General features: G+C 48.4%; 1 protein-coding gene and 1 long non-coding RNA gene across 4 annotated transcripts in view; one reads left to right on the plus strand and one right to left on the minus strand.

The window, feature by feature from the left end:
• The window catches only part of LOC125394476 (uncharacterized), a 184,542-nt gene that overhangs the window by 14,519 nt on the left and 146,240 nt on the right, over positions 1-23,783 (plus strand). For all 3 annotated transcript variants that reach the window (XM_087910709.1, XM_087910711.1, XM_087910712.1), the window contains exons 2-8: positions 4,507-4,667; positions 8,349-8,421; positions 8,651-8,761; positions 16,194-16,307; positions 17,530-17,724; positions 18,889-19,027; positions 20,464-20,621. In XM_087910709.1, coding sequence (XP_087766835.1) covers positions 4,531-4,667; positions 8,349-8,421; positions 8,651-8,761; positions 16,194-16,307; positions 17,530-17,724; positions 18,889-19,027; positions 20,464-20,621 — 927 coding nt within the window. In that variant the 5' untranslated portion in view covers positions 4,507-4,530. The remainder of the gene's footprint in view (positions 1-4,506; positions 4,668-8,348; positions 8,422-8,650; positions 8,762-16,193; positions 16,308-17,529; positions 17,725-18,888; positions 19,028-20,463; positions 20,622-23,783) is intronic.
• LOC146895892 (uncharacterized) lies at positions 2,039-3,171 on the minus strand. Its single transcript, XR_014997753.2, has 2 exons — positions 2,747-3,171; positions 2,039-2,349 (listed from the first exon to the last, which is right to left on the minus strand). It is a non-coding gene; the product is annotated as an uncharacterized LOC146895892 (long non-coding RNA).

A 23,783-nucleotide genomic window follows, 5' to 3' on the forward strand; every position in this document is an offset into this window, starting at 1 on the left:
TGTGGTGGCTCAGATCTATAATCCCCAAACTTGGGAGGTGAAGGCAGGAAGATTAGGAATTCAAGGCCAGCCTCAGCTACATGGGGATTTTGAGGCCATCCTGGGATTTTTTTTTTTTAAGGAACACTTGCAACTCATAAGAAGAAAAAAGGGGGGAAGGAGAGGGAGGAGGAAGGAGGTCAACATTAAACTCATCAAAAGATGGCCAATATCAGTGCCCACTAGGAATGCAAATGAAAATCATATCCCTTCATACCGAGTGCCGTAGCTTAAGCCAAATGTAACAAGTTTGTTAAAGCTGCAGAGAAACTGGACCCTCGCACTGTACGGAAGGAAGGCGTGTATGACAAAGTTCAAACGGTTAGCATTTGACCCAGCAGCTCCACTCCCACGTATGTACTCCAGGGAAGGAAACGCTTTTTGCACAAATACCTGAGCCTTCAGACCAGTGTTCATAGTGGCCGCGAGCGGAAACAGCCCAGCACCCCATCAGCCAGCGAGCTGCTGCGATGCTATGAAGTCATCCAGTGGGACGACACTCAGACACTGGAAAGGGACGAAGTTCCGAGCACATTACCCATGCTTGTGATCTCAGCACCGGGAGATTGAGGCAAGGGGATGGGAAGGTCAAGTCCAGCACAGACTTTAGAGCAAGACCTTGTCTCAAAAACAAACAAAAGAGGAGTCCTATGTCAGTACATGCTATAACATGGATGAAGAAGCCAACCCCCCCAAAAAAACCACATGGGGGTGTGATTTCCTGTATACAAAATATCCATAATGGACAAACAAATCTTGACGACACAGAGGGGATTGGTGGATGCCTTCTGCTGAGAGGGAATGGCTTAGAGAATGGGGACACTTTGCCTTTGGGGTGGGGAGGTCAGAGGCTCTGAAGTTGATCGTGGTAATGACTGTATGACCCTGAAGATACTAAGACCACTGACTGAACATTCTACCCAGGATTAATTGTACACAGTGGGAATTGTAGCTCTACTAATCTGTTCAAAATATGGATGACCTTCAAAATTAGTTTAATTATGTGTCTCAGGCATGAAATGGTCTGTAAAAAAGCTTATCAATGTAGCACAAGGCCTGCTCTTCATACCATGTGCCATGTTACAGTTTGCAAGTCAGGCAAGGGCCTGAAATTGAAACACACACACATACACACACACACACACACACACACACACACGGGTGCCAAGAATGCTCCTTTATTGTGTTACAGGGCAGCTTATATAGGGTCTTCTTCCACTCCCTAACTTTCAGCTACAAGCCCCCTCAAAACCACTCCCCTGCCATCAGGAACTCCTGAGGGTCTCGTGCTCAGAGCAACTGCAAACATAGGAAAATAAGTTGTTTCCTCTGGCAGGCAGGGGGTCACAGGAAATTCAGGGTCTGGGAGTCCACAGTCCCCAACAATTAAAATGGGCGCAAAATGAAATAGGCAATATGAGTTATCACATATATAATCTTTTTAATATTTTTATTTTGTATTATTACTGTGTTTGTGTGTGGTTATGTGTATATGTGGGGTGTATGTGTGTCACAACCCATGAGGCCCAAGGCCAACTTTCAGGAGTTGGTTCTGTCCATATGCCATGGCATCTGGGGAGACTTACACAATGCTTTTACCTGCTGAATCAACTCACCAGCGTTCATGTGCAGCTTTTAAGAGCTAAATCTGACGGGGTTGAGAGATGACTCAGTGGTCAAGACTGTGGAGAGCCCTTCCAGAGGATCGGAGTTTGATTCCCAGCACCCACATGATGGCTCACAACTCTCTCTAACTCTAGTTCAGGAATTTGGTGCACTTTTCTAGTCTCCCTGGGCATTGCACACATATGGTGCACATACATACATACATACACGGAGGCAGAGCACCTGTATGTATAATGTAAAAATAAATGTAAGTCAGTTTCACAAAAACAAACCCAATCTGTAATTGAAACCCTTTCTATAAAGAAAACTTAAGGTTAAAATGTTTTAAAGTGATTTTTCCTGAAAATTTAATGAGGAAAGAATACAAGTCACATTGTTTTTCTGCCAGTCAGCATTTATTTAAAACATGATTGACAGAATACAGACAATTCTCCTGCATCACAGCTTGATTCAGATCTTGGAATCTAATAAAACTTTAAAGACAAAATACAGGCTAGTTTCCCTAGTGACTGTGAATACAGAAATCCTGAGCAACGTGTCTGTCAGCATCCACCACTGGGAGAGGTTGAGAGAACCAACTTCTAGGAGGAAGTATTTCTTGTTTTATGATCCAGAGGTGTACAATCCTGATGGCCTGTGGCCCCAGTGCTGTGGGCCTGTGGGGAGGCATCATGGTGGAGGAGGCTGCAAGGCAGCAGAAACAGAGCAGGATTGAGCACTCCCCCAGAGCAGTGGCCTACTTCCTCCAAGGAGACCCTCTTCCTCCTCCTCCTCCTCCTCCTCCTCCTCCTCCTCCTCCTCCTCCTTTTCCTCCTCCTCCTCCTCCTCCTCCTCCTCCTCCTCAAGTTCCTGCTGTCCCTTGTGGGAGAGGGACCAACTCTCTACACATGAATGTGGGTATATATTTCAGTTCCAAACCACAGCACAGCGGTCGTGTTACTGGAGAAACTCAAAGGACTCAACTCTCAGGAAACTCAGTGAGGTCCCACTGAATGCCTGACACACAGTAGGTGCTTCATACGCGTTACCCATTCCCTCCCTCCCCCCACAAACAAACAGCTGTTTGCCCACATCTGCTTACAGCTAGGCACAAGGGCTGAGCCGCCATGGCTTCCTCTGAGCGGCATCCACTTCCCAGCCAGTTGTCCGGCAATCCTCTTTATGTGAGTTTTCTGGATACTGTACTTGACCATGAAGAAAGTAAACACAGGCTCGAATGCTCTCGCAGGAAGTGACAGCGAAGTGGTTGTCCTCTGGGAGCAGGACCGTCTGTTGCTCTCTTGGCTGTGGCTGGAATGCAGCTGTCAGGGCAGCTGTTGACCTGTTTGCCCAACTGGAAAGGACGCTGCCAAGTGGCAAATGCTTTCCAGAAGAACATTTGATTTTACTGAGAACAATAGCAGTGCATTTTATTAGGTTCCAACAGTGCCAAACATGGCAAACGCATGACTCAGCAGGTTCACAATCTAGTCTGAAATAGACACTCATTCCATTTTTAATGTTTATAAAAAGAATATGCAGACTCCCCAAGAAAGGCTCTGTGCAACCCTCCCCGTAGCCTAATTATTTGTTGCAAGGATAACAGATAGGCTTGAGAAAACATATCTGAAAGGAATCCAGAAATATAGCCCAGCATGGTACCATATTCCTGCATTCCCAGCCCTGTGGAAGCTGAAGCAGGAGGGTGGGGAGTTCAAGGCCAAACTGGGCTACATAGTAAGATTCTGTCTGAAAGAGAGTGAGGAGGAGTGGGGAAAGAATGCAGGGAGCGGGAACTTACACATGTCAAAAGGGGGCAAGCTGAAATGTTTTCAGTTTCTGTGACATGACGTCACTCCTGGGTCCAGGACCAGGATAGGCAGCCAAAACACCATCACCGAACCCCTGCAATGCGGGGGTCCCAGGGCTCGGGGAATCACATCATCAACTTGCATTTTTAATTATTAACACTAAAGACTTAAGAAACAATTATGTTGAATTTGGCAGATAAGGGTGGGATGGGAAATCATCAGGGATATTTTACTCTCTGTGGTAAAATTGGAATGTCGATTAGAGGCAGACAAAATTAAGAAAACACATTTTATTGAATGAGTATGATTTTCTCCAAAGCCCAAATGTACAAGGGTCATATCCAAACTGAGATTCCTGGGAGATTTTCCAGAACTAGACGCACACACCTTCAAAAATGCTTGTGGAGAAATACCCCAGGCTGGAGGAGAGAAGCCATACGCGCCCTTATCTGGGCTGAGGCGGGGTTAGAAGTCAGCATTTGCTGTCTCTCCAGGCGGTTAGTGTGCACTCCCCACACACCTTTGTAGAGACCACAGAAGTGGGGCAGAGAGCACGCGTCTCATTAACCAACTCTGAAGTCAGAGCCCGAGCGCACGTTCTTGAAGATTAGCCTAGTTGACCAAAGATTCAAGGCCAGCAGCGTCTCTATCGTACTTTTCCCTACTGTCCACTAGGCAGTAATTACATCAGAAGCCACGTCTTATCTGGCCAGTCCTTCCATTGCAAAAGGGGCGTTGGGGGCTGTGAAGCAAGTCGGGGTAACGGGGCTTGCTGCCTAACCTGAGCACCTGAGTTCTATCCCTGGGCCCCGTGTAAAAAGTGGATGGAAAGAAAAATCAGTTCTACAGAGTCACCTCTACAAAGACCTTGACACATACATATGGACACATCCCCAGCCCCACACATCATCTGTACACACATGCGCAATGTCAACAGTCGCCCCTTCCCACAAAGCTGACCCGACTGACTCTGTGGAGCAGGTTAAAGCCCCACGACTGGATCGGGCCTGCTGAGAGGGTGGCGCATAAGCTTCATGCTCTTCCTTTTCAGAGATTCAGGGGAGCAAGCAGAGCCATGGAGAGTGTGTATAAGCTCTCCTCCACAGAAAGGGTGCAGCTATTGGAGAAGACCCTGGCTGGAAAGCTAAGCGAGCTGAAGACCGAGCTGGAAGAACGGGGGCTCCGTCCAGGAACAGCCAACTGGACCTTCAGGTAAATTTGCAGGGTCAAGCTGGGGCTTCTGGGACCTTGTCTCCCGATCTCATCCTATGTGCTCAGTCTGCCCCGCTCTGTTTCTTCGAGAACAGTTGACATCACGGCATGCTCAAATACAGGGCACACAACAGTAGTTTCCAATATCTTTTCCACCTTGCAGCTACCGTGGGCTGCTGGGATCGAATGCGATCTGGGTGCTTAGTGTGGTGCAGTCACAGAGAGCGTGATGTTTCCCAACCTGTCTTTAATGTTTCTAGAACAGCCACGGTAGACTGAAGCAAATCTTACCGAGTGGAAAAATACTTGCTATTTTTCTAAGCCCTAGAAGTTACTATATAAATGAAAAGTTTCATTTTACCTAATGACATTGAATATGACCTTAATTTTGATAAGACTTTTAAAAGTCTACGTAAGGCTAGAGACTTGGTCGTGGGTGCTGGGCGGGAGCCCCTGCTGTGGGCGGTGCCTGCTGCTGCTGGGGGGCCATCAGGTTTCTTCAGAGGAGCAGAGGGTCCGTGAGCCTTTCTGCCCTGGACTTTCAGGACCATTTCTGTTAACACGAGAAGCCCATTGGTTTGAGGAAGTGTGGTGTGGATGGCTAAGGGGAATGGGGAGGAGATCAGAGGAAGAAACAGTAATTGTGCATGTTTCTACTTCATTCCTATGCTGGTTCTGGGCTCTTCAAGCCAGGTGGTGTTAGCGGCTGCCTTTAATCCCAGCACGCAGAGGCAGAGGCAGAGGCAAAGGCAGGCAGATATCTGTGAGTTCAAGGCCAGTCTGGTCTACAGAGTCAAGTACAGCCAGGGCTACACAGAGAAACCCTGTCTCGGAGGAAAAAAAGTTAAAAATAAAAAGCACAGTTACTCCACAGTTTCCATGGTGTCTGAGGTAGTTCAGGGAGGAGCAGAGAGGCGGGGCGATCACAGAACCAGGCTGGTCATTACTGCCCTTAGTCTTTCATTTGCTATGAGGCCAAAGCCCCTCTCCTACCACATAATATTATAGGATCACGTGACAATGTACACTAATTTGAAAACTATGACATTTCAGAGATCGAGTGTTGATATTACAGCTTTTACACCAGTCAAGTGATTCCTCACTGTGCCATGTAACACGAAGGTTTCTAAAGGGACTTTTGAGAAGAGAGTGACAGAAAATCCTTCCCTATCACCCCAAAATGCCACACTATAGCCGTCTGGAAGAATCTAAATTCTAAAAGATGCACGCTTGCTGTTTTCTAGGTGTAGTGCTAGTTCTAAGGAAAAAGAAAACCAATCTCCACTCCCGGTGAATCACTTCAGCATTTTGTATTACTTAGCTGACAACCCTCTTTCTTTCCCTTAGTCTTTCTTTATAAACCCTGTGTGTGGTACATGAGTGTGCGTGAGTGCAGGCTGGGAGGCAGAGAACCACCCCCAGTGTCAGTCAGCTTCCACTTTTCAAGACAGGTTTCTTAGCTGCTGCTTCTGCTGGCTTCTAGGAATTCTCTCTCCATCTCTCACCTCACTCCAGGAGTGCTGGGGTGCAGATGCTCCCCACTGAGTCAATCTGGGGGGATCAGCTCAGGCCCTGGTGTTTGCATGGCAGGTGCTTTGTCTACCTTCTCCCCAGCCTGCCTTTCTTTCTTTCTTTCTCTTCAAATTTTCTTTTTTAAATTTTTATATTATTTCCCTCATTTAATACCCTAAGCCCTAGACCTGGCAATAGTTATGCCTGCTGAATAAATGAGCAAATATATGTCACAATCTTTGCTGAATTAATAGTCGTCTTATTGTGGGTTGGTCACTTTTGCTCAGTGGCCTCTATAACCAGTCTTTCTTTGGACTGCCAGGTCAGAAATGACGACATAGAGACTTTTTATTACTTCTGAAAGCTTGGCTTTAGCTTAGGCTTGTTCCCAACTAGCTCTTAAAACTTAAATTAACCTGTTTATATTAACCTACATTCTGCTACATGGCTTGTTACCTCTCCTCAGTACCTCCGAGTCTGGCTGGAGAATCTCCCGTACCTCCAGTTCTTTCCCAGAGTTCCTATCTCTTCCCGGAAGTGTTGCCTAGTTTCTCCTGCCTAGGTGTTGGCTGTTCTGCTCTTTATTAAGCCAATCAGAAGCTACCTTAGGTGGGTAAGGAAGGACAGAGACACATCTTCTGTGCAAAAAGAGGATTCTGACAGGCCTCTCACAGGTCTTTCACAGGCAGGTTGGCTGAGGGGAATGGCGTGGCTTGAGACAGAGTTGGGCCGCCAAGCCCCTGGTTGCCCAGGCTCCCAGCATGCCAAGGACGGGAGACACAATTGCAAGGGAAGACTTCTGCAACTTCCCGTCAACCACTGAGCGCCTTTCCGTGGGTCGCTGCTTCTGCAGCTCCAGGAAGTTTCAGAAAACAAAATAGTTGTGATCGGTGGCTGCTTTCTCCAGATCTTTTCAAAGTCTCTCTTTCTCCCCCAATCGCCCCATCTTCGCCAAGATCAAAATACGGGGAAAGAGGTAAGAGATGGATTATTCCAGCTTCAAAAACTTGACACCAAGTGTCCAGATGGGTGCTTAGGCGTCGGTGGCCCGGGGTCTTGTCCATTTGAGCCATTCTTGTCCAGCGACTGTGCAAATCTTTCTGCACCGTTTCAGTTTTATTATCCGTGCTGTCAAGGTGAGAACATGCGTTTTTTTTTCTTCTTCTTCTTCTTCTCTTCTGTCCCCTTCCCTTAGTGGTGGAGATGGAACTGAGGGCCTTGGCCATGCAGGACAAGTGCTCTAGCCTCTAACTCCGCCCCCAGTCTCCTAACATCCAACAGGACTGCTCCTCCACCAGGGAGCAGGCTAACAGTGTATTTTACATTGTCTGAGGACTCGTGGGGCCAAGTGAACAAAATCACCCTAAGTTGACCGTCTGCCTCCATCCCTCTGATTCCCTCACATGTGTGTTTGAACTAGGCATGCACGGGGGCTCCCTTGCCAGAGGCTGCAGCATCCAGTCTCGCAAGTGTGGGATCTGTTTGGGGATGCTGTCCTCTGGCATGCCTAGAGCTGCATTCCTGGCTTTGAACTCCACAGGGAGAGCATCAACCTTCCCGCTCCAAGCTCCACCCCTTATTGGGGTCCCTCAGCTTGTGGTCAAGCGGAGCAAAGGACTCCAATGGGCCTGAACAGCTGAGCCTCCCGAATGACTGCTACATGTTTCCCTAGGGACCAGCCATGTTTCTGAGGCAAGAAAGCTTGCTTTAAAACGTCTCTGAAATACTTCCCATCTGATATTTATGGGTTGTTTCTACCCTCTGATAACTCAGCAGGAACATAAAAACATTTTGTTTCAGTGACAAGGTACCAGCTTTCTGGGTCAACTAAGGAGAAACGGCAAAATTTGATAGGCACGGGGTTTCTGAAAGGCGAGTACCGGGAAATGACTGCCCTCGCGACCCCCCTGCTCTCTGGAGCAGGAAACTGGGATAAACCAAAGGCGGAGGAACGATTCCATGAGGGGAGGGGAAGGGTCAGTAGGGACCAGGTAGATCAGGAAAGGTTCTGACAGAAGAACGTGTCATTATCCACCCGCAATGGCCCAGAGTGATTACTCACTCTAAAACGAATGCCTGGAAAGAGTCACAGGGTCACCAGGCCGGTCGTCATCTTGTCTGTCACAGCTTTCCGTAACCGCGGCTTCTGTTGTCCAAATCTTCCTGCAGCTCTGTTCAAATACCAAAGGACGTCGCTCACTTTAGACGCGAACGAGAAGTGGCTCTGAAGACAACCCTCCGGGTGAGTAGGAGCCAGAGGGACTTCAGAACAACACATTCCATTTCGCCAAACTCACAAGAAAAGTTTACTTTTTGTAAACTATTGATGTTATTAGACAAAACAGCCCCACACCCTGCTCACTGCTAGGAAAGTGCAAAACATTGTATTCTTCGGGAGATATGATTTTGTGACTTCTGAAATCTGATGGATTGAGAATGTTTGAAATGGATTGAGAATGTTTTGGGTTTAGGTGGCGGAGTGCAAGCCCCTTGTTATTCAGGCAGATGTCCTGCAGAGGGAGCTAGAGAGCTGCCTGCGGAGAGAGTACACGCCGGAAAACCTCCCTCTGCTTCTGCTGCAGGTAAGGGTCCATCTTGCAACCTGTGTACACTCGTGGAGTGCACTGGAAATGTATCGGCAAGCTGACTTTTTGGCAGCTCCTGCGAGCAGGTGTTCTGGACGTGGGTAATTTGCAGTTTGGGGATTAGTGCTTCTTTTATTGGAGAACATTTCGTTTTCACAGCCAAGTTCAGCTTAAAGTTGCTGGGCTGAGCAATTGACAATAGGCCTGAAGACAGCCCTGAAAACCTCTCTTAAGAAAATAACTCAAAGTGGGAAAATAGTTTTCCATCAAGATTTCTTCAATGTTATAATAAAAATGAGAGAGTGAGAGGGATACGGAGGGAGGGAGGGAAGGAGGGAGGGAGAGAAGAAGGGAGGGCAAGCGAGCCTTACCTCTGACAAGAAAAAGGCAAAACAATGTAGATCACTCCTTTGTAGACTATTGCTCTAGCATTAAATGTTTATCTTTTTGCACAAGGATTTATTACATCTTGTAATTTTAATTTTAAACTATGTATATACACTTGATAATAGCGATCAAATAAAATAGAGAAGAATCACTAAGTTTAGATGGCAGGATGCTGAAAATGTCCTGGGCTGTTGTACAGCTCCTCGGTTTAACATAATCATGTACTATTTCAAAACTGAAAATGGTACGTCCTTTACTTCTATTACATCATTTAGTGTAGTCCATGTTCTGAGTTCTTTCTCCTCACATGTAAAAATTAGCTTGTCAGCAAGTAGTTAGCATTAATTAGAAAAGATAATGAGATTCTATTTGCAAGTTAAAATGTTGTTCATTCAGAATGTTCTCTCCCTGTGGTTGTCTTCCCTCTTTCCCTCCTTCTCTGCCCTTTCCCTCCCCACCTACTTCCGCCCTTCCCATCTTCCCCTCCTTCCCAGCTTCCTTCCCTGCTTCCCTCTCTTCCTCCCTTCCTTTTTCCTGGTACTCACTCTTGTATATTCTGCATATGTATGTTCTGGTATTCATTCTTGTATGTCAGTGATCCCAGTGGAGAGAGAAGATGGATAGGGTAATAGATATTTGTCCCCTAAAGGTCATATGACAGCGTCTGGAAGTGGTTTTGGTTATCAAAATTTGGGGGGCAGTGGTCATACACAGTTGGTAGCATCTCGTGTTTAGTTGCTGGAGGCTAAGGATGACATTGAACAAAGAACAGCCTCCCGCAGCTGAGAATTGCACAGGTCCCAATTGTCAACATGATAAGGTGGGAAAAGTTCTAGAACTGTCTGAATCCACAGCATATTCTTTGCTGTCTGTCCAGGAAGTTTCCTTTAACAGGTCATGTAGTTCACATCTGCCAGGGACAGAGCCTCACGGTGTTGTTATTTTATAAAAATTATTTTCCTTTCATTTCAAAAGGCTGTTTTTGCCTGGTACACAATCCTGGACTGACAATTTTTATCATTTGTTGCTTTAAAAGTGCTACTCTGTTCTCTGGTGGCTTGAATGGATTCGCTTCTAACACAATGCATTTCCTGTTCCCTGGCTGTGCTAAGCTTTTAATGCTTTTTACCTGTTACATGTGTGTGTGTGTGTGTGTGTGTGTATACATATGTAGTACACATATACAGTGAGGTATACATTCATACACATATAGTGAGGTTTTCTTGATTTTTCTCTTGCTTCGAATTATACTTAATTTTTTGGGTTGTGCGTTTATTTTTTATTTTTTCCAAATGAGGAAAGATTTCTCTTGGCTTCATTCCAGGGTCACGTGTGCAAAATCAGAACACTCACCTCAGAGGGGATAAAAAGTGATTTATTCTATAGCCAGTTGTGTGTGACCCTGGCCCAGGAGCACGAACTCGGGTTGTCTCAAATTCCGTGTCCCAGCGTGGTAATGGCGTTATAAAGGTCTTACAGGAATGTCACAGAGAGCAGTCACAAATCAAGACACTCTCCAGCATACTGGTGGGAGCCCCAGGCAGGCAGATCACAGCTCCAGGCCTTAGGTGCTGGCTGGCAGTATGGATGCTGGCTGGTGGCATTCTTAGTCTGGTGGCTGGGTGGAAGCTAATGGTCTCGTTGAGCATTCCAAAGGATTTTACCCAACAGCCACAGAGATTTCAGTTCAGACACAGAGGTGGGCTAGGAGCGGCTGTTGAAGAAGCTAAAGACAACCTGGGTAAGTTGTGATTAGGCTTTGGGCCTGCGGCATTCCAATTCTCCACAGTCATTAACATTCTGTTAGAAAACCAAGTGAGGGCTGGGGGGTGGGGGGAGGCTCAGCGATTAAGAGCACTGGCTGCTCTCCCAGAGGACCCAGGTTCAATCCCCAGCACCAGTGTGGTGGGTAAAAACTGTAATTTCAGTTCCAGGGGACCTGACACCCTCACACAGGCAAAACACCAATGCACATAAAATAAAGATACGCCAAAAAAAGAAAAGAAAACCATATGGAAATTTCAATGTAAAGTACAATTTTCTTTTTGGTTTCCAAGCAATTTTTGTTCACACATGGCTGCATTGTTTCTGAGCCTGTGGTGAGGTAGCTTACCATGGCTGGAAGATGGGGCAGAAGAGAGCTGTTCAGCTCCTGGTTGCCAGGAAACAGGGAGCTCATTTTTATAACCAAGCCCCTCCCCTCCAAGATGCTAATCTGTGAATCCACAAATGGATCAATCCGTTGTTGAGACCTGAGCCCCCTTGATCCATTTACCCGCCAAAGGCCCATCTCTGAATATTGCTGTTTTGGGGACCAAGCTTTCAACACACAAGTATTGGGGGGCCCTTAAGTTCTAAGTCACAGCAGTCTATGGTGATAAATGCTGATGTTGGGTTAGGGCCCAGGCCTACAGACGTGGACACCAGTGTTCCTTGTTGTTTCTTTTCGGAACAGACAGCCGCAATTTCAGTGAAGCCACACCTCCCCGGGCGATGCTGTGGCAGTCACGTCAGTCACCTGCCTGAACGTTTAGCTCATGAATCATCTTTTCACTCTGTTCTAAGTTGTCCAAGTCACAGCAAAATATGCTCAGATGACTTGGCCCTTGGAGGCCGATCCAGATGACTGAGTTAGCATTTCTGTAGTCTGATTTCTGACTTATAAGGAAGGCCTTTTTAATACGTTTCATTGGTGTGAAGATTTTAAACGCTTTAGGAGTTAGAGAAATGGCTCCATGGTTAGAGCATTTACTACTCTTGCAGAGGACCTGGGTTCCATTCCCAGAATCCACAGGACAGCTCCCAGTTGTTTGTAACTCCAGCTTCTGAGGAGCTGACGCCCTCTTCTGTCCAGCAGAGGGCACTGCAGGCAAATGGTACACAGCCATAATTCAGGCAAAAAAAACACTCAGTCATAAAAAAATTAAAACAAATATCTGTTAAGACTTTAAACACGTTTGGGCCAGAGGGATTGCTCAGCTGTGAAAGACTAAGGCTCAAAATCAAAACAACAACAAAGGCTTTAACCATTTTAAAGTATGACCCTCAAATGAGCAGTTAGTTCCGAACCACCCGCTTCCTCTCAGTGTTCTGGCACTGTGTGTCCTCTCAGGGGCTATAGAAGATTCCAGAAAGGCAGTTGTTTTGCTGAACTAATGGTCTCACTGGAGAGAAACCTCTAACGTCGCCTAGCTCTCTCTATTTGCCTTGGTCCTGGTACAGGCTTCTCATCTCGATAGCTGAGAAGCCTGCGCTGGGGCTCAAACCCAGGTCTTCCGGCTTGGCAGCGCATCTTTACCAGCCGAGTCGTCTCTCCAGCCTTAGGACTGTTCCAGCTGTTTGCAGAGCAATGAGAGACCTTTCTCAGTAAAACCCTGGGAGGAAGTGGAGATCACTTCATAGACTGGGAGGTGGAGAGTGTCCTTTTTTTTCCTTGCTTCAAAATGGCTTTCCTAGCCAAGTGCAGGTGAGAGAGCACACGAGCATTCTTCTGATAGACGGGCGGCGAGAGGGGGATCTACACAGGCACCCCAGTGATAGATGGAGGTCCTCACACAGGCACCCCGGTGATAGATAGAGGTCCTCACACAGACACCCCGGTGATAGATGGGGATCCTCACACAGGCACCCCGGTGATAGATAGAGGTCCTCACACAGGCACCCCGGTGATAGATGGGGGTCCTCACACAGGCACCCCGGTGGTAGATGGGGGTCTTCACATAGGCACCCACTGATAGGGGCCTTCACAAGGCACCCACTGATAGGTAGGGGGTCTTCACAAGGCACCCACTAATAGATGGGGGTCTTCACACAGGCACCCCACTGATAGATGGGGGATCTTCACACAGGCACCCCACTGGTAGGGGTCTTCACAAGGCACCCACTGATAGATGGGTTCTCACACAGGCAATCCACTGATAGATGGGGGTCTTCACACAGGCAACCCACTAATAAATGGGGGGTCCTCACAAGGCACTCATTGGTAGATGGGGTCTTCATACAGGTACCCACCCCACTGATAGATGGGGTCTTCACAAGGCACCCACTGATAGATGGGGGTCTTCACACAGGAACCCCAATGATAGATGGGGGTCTTCAGTTTGGCTTCTGCAGTGGAAGCCATGCTTCTACTACATGCGTACTTACACCCAGGACAGCAACTCCCAGGCAGCTGCTCTCTCTGCTGCTTTGGACAGTTTTCAGTTCCCCAATAAAAACACTGCTTTTCTCGGAACAAGACTCTCGGCCTCTTAAAGAGCCTTTGGTTGGTGTTCTGCAGTTGGGTTTAGCTATGAAGCACCGTTCTTGCCCAATGTCACTGATTCTCAGGCTTCCGAGAAAGTGGAAAGATTTCCTCTTTCCACTGAGTGATGTCTTGGACATATTTTAATCTGTTTTCCTGGCTTTCCCCCCGCTCTCTTCCTCTTCACGCCCCCTCCTCCTCCATCTTTTCTTGGTTTTTCTTTAATTCTTCCCATGCCTTTACTTTTTTCTTGTGTTCATCCCCTTCCCCTTTGTTTTCTGGCCCTTCTCGGCAGTAAACTTGACATTTGCTCCTCTTTGTTGCTTACTAAACACCTTTTGCTCCCCGTTTTCCCCTTTTTGCTTAGCAAAGATTCTTCTTCCTTCTTGGCTGCCCCAACCCACGCGTGTCGCATGACCCTGGACAACTAGTGAGAGAATGTTTATTACTTTTTGAGAACCTGTAAGCGCTGTTTCTTTGAATAGAGTTTTCTGGGTTCTGGGCGTGTAGCTCGCTGACAGATTGTGTCTTAACACACACATATCCCTGGTTTCATCCCCAGCACCGAGAGCCATTCCTCCTGTACCCTCTTTACATCACTTCAACTGCACATCCATTAAAGCATTCCGTACTGCCTCATAAAGACCAAACGCTGTCACTTCTGGTTCCCTCCTTGCTTCCTGTTGCTGCTTCACCGCGTGGGGCTTCTATTGCTATTCAAGCGTGCCAACCTTCCTCGTGCTAATCCAGTTTTTGGTTCGAATATGTGTTTATTTTTAGACTTCCCAGTTCTCTCCCGGCTCTGTTCACAATTTGCTTTCAGTCTTTGGACATGCTGAGCATTCCGTAAGAGACCTTTAGAGAGTGTTGCTTGCTAATTTTGTTACCCCTGTCAGTTCTTACCTTCGCATCACTGATTTCCTTCCGTCCACAGGGCATTTTTATTGCCCCTTTGCATGTCTAATAACTTATAAAAGAATGCTGAAAGTCAGCAAATTTTCACTTCTGGGTACCATATATTTTTATATTTCCTGTAAAGTGTTGGACTTTGTTCCGGCAAGCTCTTAAGTTACAGATGAATTTACCCCTTTCAAGGCTTGCCTTGAGTGTCTTTTGCTCTAGGCATCATTTGTCCTTGCTACCCAAGCCCTGGTGTCAGCGTTGACTCTCAGGCACCCAAGGGAGAGCTTTCACACTGGTGGTTGGAACTTAGCCATCTCGCAGCGCTGTAAGAACTCTAGATCAGTTGGGTGTAGGTTCCAGTCGGTTATTCTTTGCACAGCCTCCTGGAGTTTAACCTGCTGCTGCCTGGCTAGGCGCTGGACAACAGACCTGTGGGGATTTATGCAGATTTCTTGAGCCTTTCTCTGCGTGACTTCCTCCTCTAGGCGTGGCAGCCTATGATCTCCCTGGCTGTGCTCCGCACAGTTTGTGTCACTGCCCTTAACTCAGAGAGGTCCCTTCTGTGCTCAGGGTCCTCTCCTCCTTCCCATGCCTCGGAAGCGCGAGTGAGGTCCCTCCTCCTGGGAACCACGGGGTGGGGTAGGGTCTTTTCTCCACAGCACTGTGTTGTCCAGGATCAGAAAACAGTTGCCTCGTGAATTCTGTCAACATTTCTATCTGTGATGAGAGACTATGACAGAACTCATTTCTTCACAGACAGAGTTGTTTTTTATTGCCAGAGAGAAAATAAAGAAATTTGCTTTTTTAAAAACACGTCTGCATGACTGGCCTTAACCCTCCTGCCTCAGGCTCTTGAGGGCTGGGATTATAGAAACATGTCATTGTTTTTAGCAATTTTTAATTGTAAACACAGTTTACCAGTCTGATTTTATAAGCTGCAATCCTACCTTTTTCTTTTCTTTTTTATTGTTTCTGGGTGTGTGTGTGATGTATGTGTGTAGGAACGTGCCACGGTGTGCATGTGAAGGTCGGTGGACCCTTGTGGAGTCAGTTCCTGCTTCCACCTTTGCAGGGGTCCCTGGATCAAACTCAGGCTGTCAGGACTACATAACAAGCTCCCTTACCCAAAGAGTCTCTTCCCTGGTCCATTAATCATGCTTGTAATATCCTTTTGACTTAGAGTTTTTGGTATGAGTGTGTATTCCCCTAAATGCGTGGGTACATGTGTGTACTTGTATGTTTCCCAGGGAAAACCTCACATGTCATTCTGCAGGTGCTGTTCACCTTCTTCTTTTGAGACAGATTTTCACACTAGGCATTTGCCAAGTAGGGAAGGTGGAGTGGCTAGCAAACCCCAGAGACCTGCCTGGCTCTGCCTCCCTGGTGTTCTGAGGGCCGCCACGCCTGGCTTTGTCTGTTTGTTTGTTGTCTTTTCTTTTTTTTTTTCTTTCTTTAGGTTTTTTTGGTTTTTTGCTTGTTTGTTTTTGCCATGGGTACTGGAGATGAAACTCAGGCCTTTGTGCTTTCGTGTAAAGCATTTTACTAATTGAATCTCCCATGCATAATTTCAGTTCTTTAACCCAAAATGTCAGCTTGACTTTACCCCCTCTGACACCTCTGTTATCCTGATTCGCTGCCCACAGTTCAGTAACTGATGGATGAGTTTACGATCAGACCGCTCAGCGGCCGATCACAGAGATTTAGACACGTCCACTTCATCTTCACGTTTGAATGATCTTGAGCCAGACTTCATTTGATAGTGTTCCTGTAAGGGAAAAAAAATGTTTCCAAAGCAACCAAAGATCGATTTACCCACTATTAGTGTTCTTGAGACTCAGTTCAGGCTTCGTCCTATAATTATATCCTGGTAAATTCTTATTTTTGTTGTTGGGAAAGTATTACACAGAGAGAATTACACACCTGGCCCAGAGTAAACATTTGCATATGCTGAGATGGAAGCGGCTCTGCCAGACCATTGAGACCATGGAAGAGCTCCACCCGCTGTACAAGGTAGGAAGGGGGCGGAGCCTGTGGCCTCTAGACCTAGGAAGCCAGGGGGGCGGAGCCTGTGGCCTCTAGACCTAGGAAGCCAAGGGGCAGAGCCTGTGGCCTCTAGACCAAGGAAGGGGCGGAGCCTGTGGCCTCTAGACCTAGGAAGCCAGGGGGTGGAGCCTGTGGCCTCTAGCCCAAGGAAGGGGGCGGAGCCTGTGGCCTCTAGACCTAGGAAGCCAGGGGGCAGAGCCTGTGGCCTCTAGACCAAGGAAGGGGTGGAGCCTGTGGCCTCTAGACCTAGGAAGCCAGGGGGTGGAGCCTGTGGCCTCTAGCCCAAGGAAGGGGGCGGAGCCTGTGGCCTCTAGACCTAGGAAGCCAGGGGGCAGAGCCTGTGGCCTCTAGACCAAGGAAGGGGCGGAGCCTGTGGCCTCTAGACCTAGGAAGCCAGGGGGCAGAGCCTGTGGCCTCTAGACCAAGGAAGGGGCGGAGCCTGTGGCCTCTAGACCTAGGAAGCCAGGGGGGCGGAGCCTGTGGCCTCTAGACCTAGGAAGCCAGGGGGCAGAGCCTGTGGCCTCTAGACCAAGGAAGGGGCGGAGCCTGTGGCCTCTAGACCTAGGAAGCCAGGGGGTGGAGCCTGTGGCCTCTAGCCCAAGGAAGGGGGCGGAGCCTGTGGCCTCTAGACCTAGGAAGCCAGGGGGCGGAGCCTGTGGCCTCTAGCCCAAGGAAGGGGGCGGAGCCTGTGGCCTCTAGACCTAGGAAGCCAGGGGGCGGAGCCTGTGGCCTCTAGCCCAAGGAAGGGGGCGGAGCCTGTGGCCTCTAGACCTAGGAAGCCAGGGGGTGGAGCCTGTGGCCTCTCGCCGTATTCTTAAAGACTTTATTTTAAATTTTGTGTGTGTGTGTGTGTGTTAGTTCACACGAATGCAGTGCTCATAGAGGCCAAAAGAGAGCATCAGACCCCCTAAAACTGGAGTTACAGGTGTTCCATAGAAGATATGTATTTTTCTCGTAGACCCAAGGCAGGAAGCTCAGGGGGGATTCCTGTTACCACACAGCCTCCTGCACTGACTATCAAATTGTTGTCCCTCAGAGTTGGGATAGGATGACCACGGCTTCTATCACCCAAACCCAAACTGTAGAGGAACTCAGGGGTTCCCAAAGCCCCTTATTCGACCCGCAGACAGCATGGCAGAGAGCAAGGCTCGCCAACAGCCCATGGTCTGTTTGCATCTTTTTGAAACAGAGACAAGTCAGCTACATCATGCAGGAGTTCAATGATGCAGTTCAGAGGGCAGAAAGACTGTCGGTGGCTAGAGAGAACTTCCTCATGGGAAGAAGCAATCCTCCCAACCTCGTGACGCCAGAAGACCTGACGATCTACACCAGGTGGTTAGTGTGTCACCTGCACTCGCTCCGGCCCATCCATCACTACCTGCAGGTAGTAGGAACCATAGAGTGCTGGGCCAGGCCTCTGGGGATGTGGGAGGGGAAGCTCAGTGTCCCAGAGCACCCGGTTTTGGGTATTCACTGCCCAGTGCTCTGGTTTTGGGTGTTCACTGTCCAGTGCTCTGTCTACGAAGGCTGCTGGAGGCTGGGAAAACATCCTCTAGCGCACACTGTGTCAGTTTGGCTCTCTTGCAAACCTCTCTCACACCCTGCTTTATACCCCTTTATACCTCCTGCTTTTGTTGGTTTCCTAGGTTTTGTTTTCTTCCTGAACTGGACACGTTCTTTCACTTGGCAGTATTTCAGGAGGAAATCATAGGTCAGGGCATTTGCCCTAGGCCCACCCAGCAAAGACCTGGCCTTTGCTGAAAAGTTAACAGGGACCTGAGCCGGTGGAAAGCGGACAAGTACATGTCTATCACAATACAATGGGGCGAAAAAGAGCGGGGCTGGACATGGTAATGCCGCCTTGTCCCAGCACCCTGGCAGCTATGTCAGGAGAGCCTTGAATCTGAGACCTACCTGGGCTCCACAGTGAGTTGGAGGTCAGCCTGTCCACGGTAAACTTGTCTCAGAAATAATATCGGCTGAGGATAAAGTAAACAGTAAGGTGGCTGTAACGGCTCAGTGGTAGAATATGTTTTATAGCCGTAGCGGGGCCAGGAGTTCAACCCCCAGCACCGCCAGGGAGAGGGGTCAGGGGAGAGCCATGGGGTGAGAAGAGTCATGTGGGAGAGGCCCCAAGTCAGGTTAGAGGATCATAAAAACGTAACTTGTTCTCATTCCCAGAAACTGGTAGTCATTCAACTCCATCCCCTCGTCGAAGCCAGGCAGCCACTGTGGGCGCTCCTTCTTCCTCCCCAGTCATGTGACAGTACAGACACGTGCTCCTACGTCTGGGACTTCCACTAAGACTGAGCCCTTTCTCTTCACACCCTGAGCACCCCACACAGTGGCTTTCCCACCCATGTGCATGACCTCTGCGGGGCTGGCTGGAGCGGGGGGCGGGGTGGTGGTGGGTACTTCGGAGTTGGAAGCTGTTGCACCTCCCAGCTCTGTCCTCTGCCACTGTGCAGGTTTCTAAGGTGCTACCCAGCCTCCCTCCGTTCTCTGTCACAGCGAAAACACCTGTGTCCTGTCGGTTGTGTCTCTGTAGGCTCTCCAGTACTTGCCCATCTCCAGAGCGCTGCGTCTAGCTGATAACCGAGTCTATGGACCTAGTGAGGAAAAGGAAAATATCGGTGTGGCCGACCTTAACTCTACATCTCCCAGTCCCATGGGTTCCAGCCTTTCAGGTAAGACATTGGCCCTCACTAGGGAAGAATGGAGAAGGGAGGGCTATGGTTTAGCGCATGGCCTCTTTTGTTCCGTGATCTTCCAGAGCATTTCCTATATGCCAAGAAGTTGCATCTTTGTAATAAATTGTAATTTACTATTAATATTTCCTAATGGAAGACAGTGGCCATAGACATTTCTGTCTCCATCTTTAGAACCAGCATAACAAGAAGCAAGTACACTGACCTCTGGGCCTGTTTCTGTCACGGCCTCATATGGCCCTGAAGGTTACTTCCCTGGGCCTCAGTTTACTCATTTCCATACTAATCCCTTCCGGTGAAATGATCTCTAAGACGCTGATGAGGTTTAGTATCACACAATTGCCGGAGAATTTACATCAGAATCCATTTCATAGTCTATCCACCCGTACTTTATGTTACATAGAACTGAGGAGCCCGATCCGGTTTCTGCTCTGAGGGCACTTGAGTGACATCCCATTATATACAGAATGTCCCAGGAGCACCACCTGGACAGGCAGCCAGTGGCAGGGACAAGGAGGGCTCCGTGGTTTCTTCCAGAAGTTTAGTGTGAGTGAGCCAGGAAAAGCAAATGGAGGTGCTGGTTATTTGTCGCTGGTATAATCCACTCACCACGGAGCCCAGATAGGGTTGCCCCACTGTGGTCGTCAGGGTTTCTGCTGCCGTGACAAAGCCACCCTGACCAAAACGCAAGCTGAGGAGGAAAGGGTTATTTGATGTCCACTCCCAGATCATAGTCCATCGCTGGAGGATGTGAGGACAGGAACTCAAGCAGGCCTGGGCCCTGGGGGCAGGAGCTGATGCAGAAGCCATGGAGGGGAGCTGCTCTCTGGCTTGCTCCCCGTGGCTTGCTCAGCCTGCTTTCTTATAGAATCCAGGGCCATAAGCCTGGTCTATCTATTCTATTGATAGAGGGCTGGGCCCTCTCTATCAATAACTAATTGGGAAAATACCTTACAGATGGATTTCATGGAGGCATTGTCTCAACTGAGGTTCCTCCCTCTCTGATAACTCTAGGTTGTGTCTAGGGTAAAGCTGGCACACAAAGCCAGCCAGTGTCCCCACCCAGACAGCTGCCGAGAGGCCAGCCAGTGTCCCCACCCCACTGAGACAGTCCCCGAGAGGCCAGCCAGTGTCCCCACCCCACTGAGATGGTCCCCGAGAGGTCAGGTGGGCTTCCCTGTGGGCTGTGAGATTGTGAGGAGTCCTTGGACCTTCCCAAAGAAAGCTCAGTGGCGGGGGTGGGAGGCCTGAAAGCCCAGCCAGGAGAGATGACAACAGGGCTTGGAGGCCAGGGGAGAGCAGAATGGATCTCCACCAGCAGAGGGCCTGCTTTCCACCCTTTCCAAGGCCATTTACTTAGCTGTTTCTCCGACCCACTCACTGGTCTTTGGCTCTTGATTTTGGATATTTTTCAGGGCCAGGGAGAACAGAGGCTACGTTCGTCCTGCCTCAGCACGTGACAGAGCGGGAAGAACTAGAGCCTCGGCTGAGACACCTGCTCTCGCATTTCCGCATCCCCTACGACTTACAAAAGCTGAGAGACTCGGCCAAAGAGATGGAGCTCTTGCCTTTGGTACTTAGTTTGTGCTTACCATAAACATGAGTAGGTGGCCGAAGGCGCCTTTATTACTACAAAGTTGCTTGTCTGTTCGTTTGAGGCAGGATCTCAGGTAGTACAGGCTGGCCTCAAACTCTGCAGGTGTTGGAAGATGACCTTGAACTTCCCACCCTCCTGCCTCCAACTCCCGAGCTCTGGATTGTAGGTGTGGGCTGCCACCAATGACTTAAAGATGTTTATTTTTTTTTCTGCCAGTGTTTGTTTCTAGAGTGGTAAGATACAGTGTTAATAAGCCGTCTTTGGCCAGGAAGAACTTCCTTTCTATGAGAATAACAAGACTGTCTGATAACAGTGAGCTGGAGGGATTTTACCTTTTTTTCCCCAATAGATTTTTTTGTTTTTTAACAAAAGGTAGGATATGGCCTGAAGAAGATAGAAATGTACTCCAGGCTAGACAGACATGCCTGGAAGAGCTGTCAAGCATGTGTCTAAGTCTGAGCACCATGTGTTTAGTCTGAGTCTAAGAAGGGATCACGGGTTCTTGACATGTTAAATAAGGTTATACCCAAATGGCATGTACCACAGGTTCTGAAAGACACAGTCGTGCCCCTGATGTTTTGTTTGTGATCTATCAAGTGAAGTTTGCCTGAAAATCAGAGTGCAGAGCTAAGCCACTAGTAAGCCGTAGAGGCCAGGCAGTGGTAGCGCATGCCTTTAATCCCAGCACTCAGGAGACAGAAGCAGACAGATCTCTGTGAGTTTCAGGTCACCCTGGGTTATACAAGAATGACCCAGTCTAAAAGAGAAACAGAGCCCGGCAGTAGTGGCTCACACCTTTAATCCCAGTATTTGGAGTCACACGCCTTTAATTCCAGCACTCGGTGAGGGGGTAGAGATAGGAGTGATATGACTGGGTGGAGAGAGGAACATAAGGCGGGAGGAGACAGGAGCTTGGTTGCAGTCTGGAGATGCAGTCTAAGGGTTTGCAGAGACAGGCTCACCCCTTTGGTCTGAGCACTGGTAGAGGTAAGAACTCTAATGGCTGGCAGCTCTGCTTCTCTGACCCTTCAGCCTCACCCCCTAGTGTCTGACTCCCGGTTCTTATTAAGACCAATTAGAACTCGTGCTGCATAGCCCCTCCCCGCTGCAGCTCGAGCTACACCTTCTTAAACAAAAAGCCTCCTACTATCAAAAGTCACATTAAGACCTCTTTCAAAGGGAAAACTGGGGCAGTGGATCCAGAACTCAGATTTATAGCTTGAAAAACAGCAACAGTGCTCTCAACAATGAAATCTCTTGTGTGCTCTAGCTGTCCCTTGTTTGCAAGATAAAAACCATCAACAGGCTGACCTGAACAACAGAAATCTAACCTGGGTGGTTTGGGATGGATGATCTTGGCATGTGAGATCCTCACTTCTCTCCTGACACCCCATGCCTGTGCTGGGGGAGGAGCTCTCTTGTAGAGCTCTGACCTTGGGGGTCCATTTGCTGTTGTTTTCACGGCAGCCTCATTTACCTGGACTACACTGTTTAGTCTGTACCACACAAGCTCACTGGACCTGGCAGGATCTCATTCCTCTGGCTTCTTGAAAGATTGTGGTGTGTAGCTTTTGCCTCCCCTGTCCTCCTTCTGTTTCTTTTCCTTCCTCTGCCTCTTCCTCTCTTCCTTTTCCTCCCTCCCTCCTCTTTGCTCTACCCTTTTCTCCTTCTCCTTCTCCACTCCTCCTTCTGACAGTCTTTTATGTAGCCCAGTGTCCTAGTTAGGTTACTATTGCTGTGATGAATTGCCATGACCAAAAGAGGAGAGGAAAGAATTGATTAGCTTACACTTCTAGATCATAGTCCATTGAGGGAAATTAAGGAAGGAACTTGGGTAGGGCAAGAACCTGGAGGCAGGAGCTGATGCAGAGGCCATGGAAGGGTGCTGCTCACTGGCTTGCTCCTTGTTGCTTGTTCATCCTGCTTTCTTACAGAACCCAGGACCACTAGCCCAAGAATGGCACCAGTCACAGCAGGCTGGGCCCTTCCCCATCAATCATTGTCAGCAGGATGGAGTGAAATTGGTGGTAATGCCGCCAATGCAGTCTCTGGGCATGGGGGTTGCATAGAGAACGGCAAACTGGTACAAAAGCCTTGACAGATTTTTAAGGAGAGAGTTGGCAGCCCGGAATGGGGTGGGGTGCGAGCCAGGACAGCCTGGGAGCTAGCATGGGAACTTTGATCTTTTGCAGGCTTGCTCGAGTTAATCAGGAGCTAGATGCCTCAGTGGCAGAGACAATTGTCTGTAGGAGGCTGATAAGGGACAAATTGAAACGTGTTTTATAAGGTCCCTGAAGAATGCTGAGCTTAGATAGCAATCCTTCTGTCTACCCAGTCAGAGTGCAGCCTGAGCTGAGCCCAGACCATCAGCAGCATTGCCATTTGGAGGGCCTCACTTTGGAATTAATGATCCCTAATTAGGAAAATGCCCACCAGCTTGCCTACAGTCAGATCTTATGGAGGCTTTTTTCCTCTGTTGAGGCTCCCTCCTCTCTAAAGACTTCAGCGTGGATCTACTTGACATAAAACTGGCCAATACACCCAGGCTGGTTCCAATACTCACAGCCCTCTTGCCTCAGCCTCCTAAGCAAGTACTGGGGTTACAGGTGTGTACCATCCAGAAATTTCGCCCTTTTTACGTAATCAAGGATAAAAGAATGTAAGGTCCTGAACAGCCCAACAAAGCAGCCTTGTTCCCAAAGAACAGCCTATGTCCTTTCATGGCAACGATAGTTCTGAGTTTTGATTTTCTTAGAACATTATTGGCTGTTCTCCTAGGATGATCAGTCACATTCCAGTGTGCATGTGCACACGCGTGCGTGTATGTTTGTGTGTGTGTGCATGTTTGTGTGTATGTGTGCACATGTGTGTGCCCACATGCATGCTTAGATCTTATTTTTTTCCTGGTACTTTAATGCCTTGGTACAGGGTCAGTCAACTGCAGCCTGCAGCCTACCACCTGTTTTTCCAAAATAAAGCTCTGTAGCATCCAGCTGTCTCGTTCCATTCCAACTGCTCTAACAACAGACTGAATGGCTAACGCAAACTGAATGGCTTAAACCAACAGTTCCTTACTGTCCTGATGGTTGAGATTGTCACAGTCAAAGCCAATTTGGCGCCTGGGGAAGGCTCACTTTG

Source organism: Myodes glareolus, chromosome 1 (genome assembly GCF_982192425.1).
Source record: "Myodes glareolus chromosome 1, mMyoGla1.1, whole genome shotgun sequence".
In the NCBI taxonomy this organism is placed as follows: Eukaryota; Metazoa; Chordata; class Mammalia; order Rodentia; family Cricetidae; genus Myodes; species Myodes glareolus.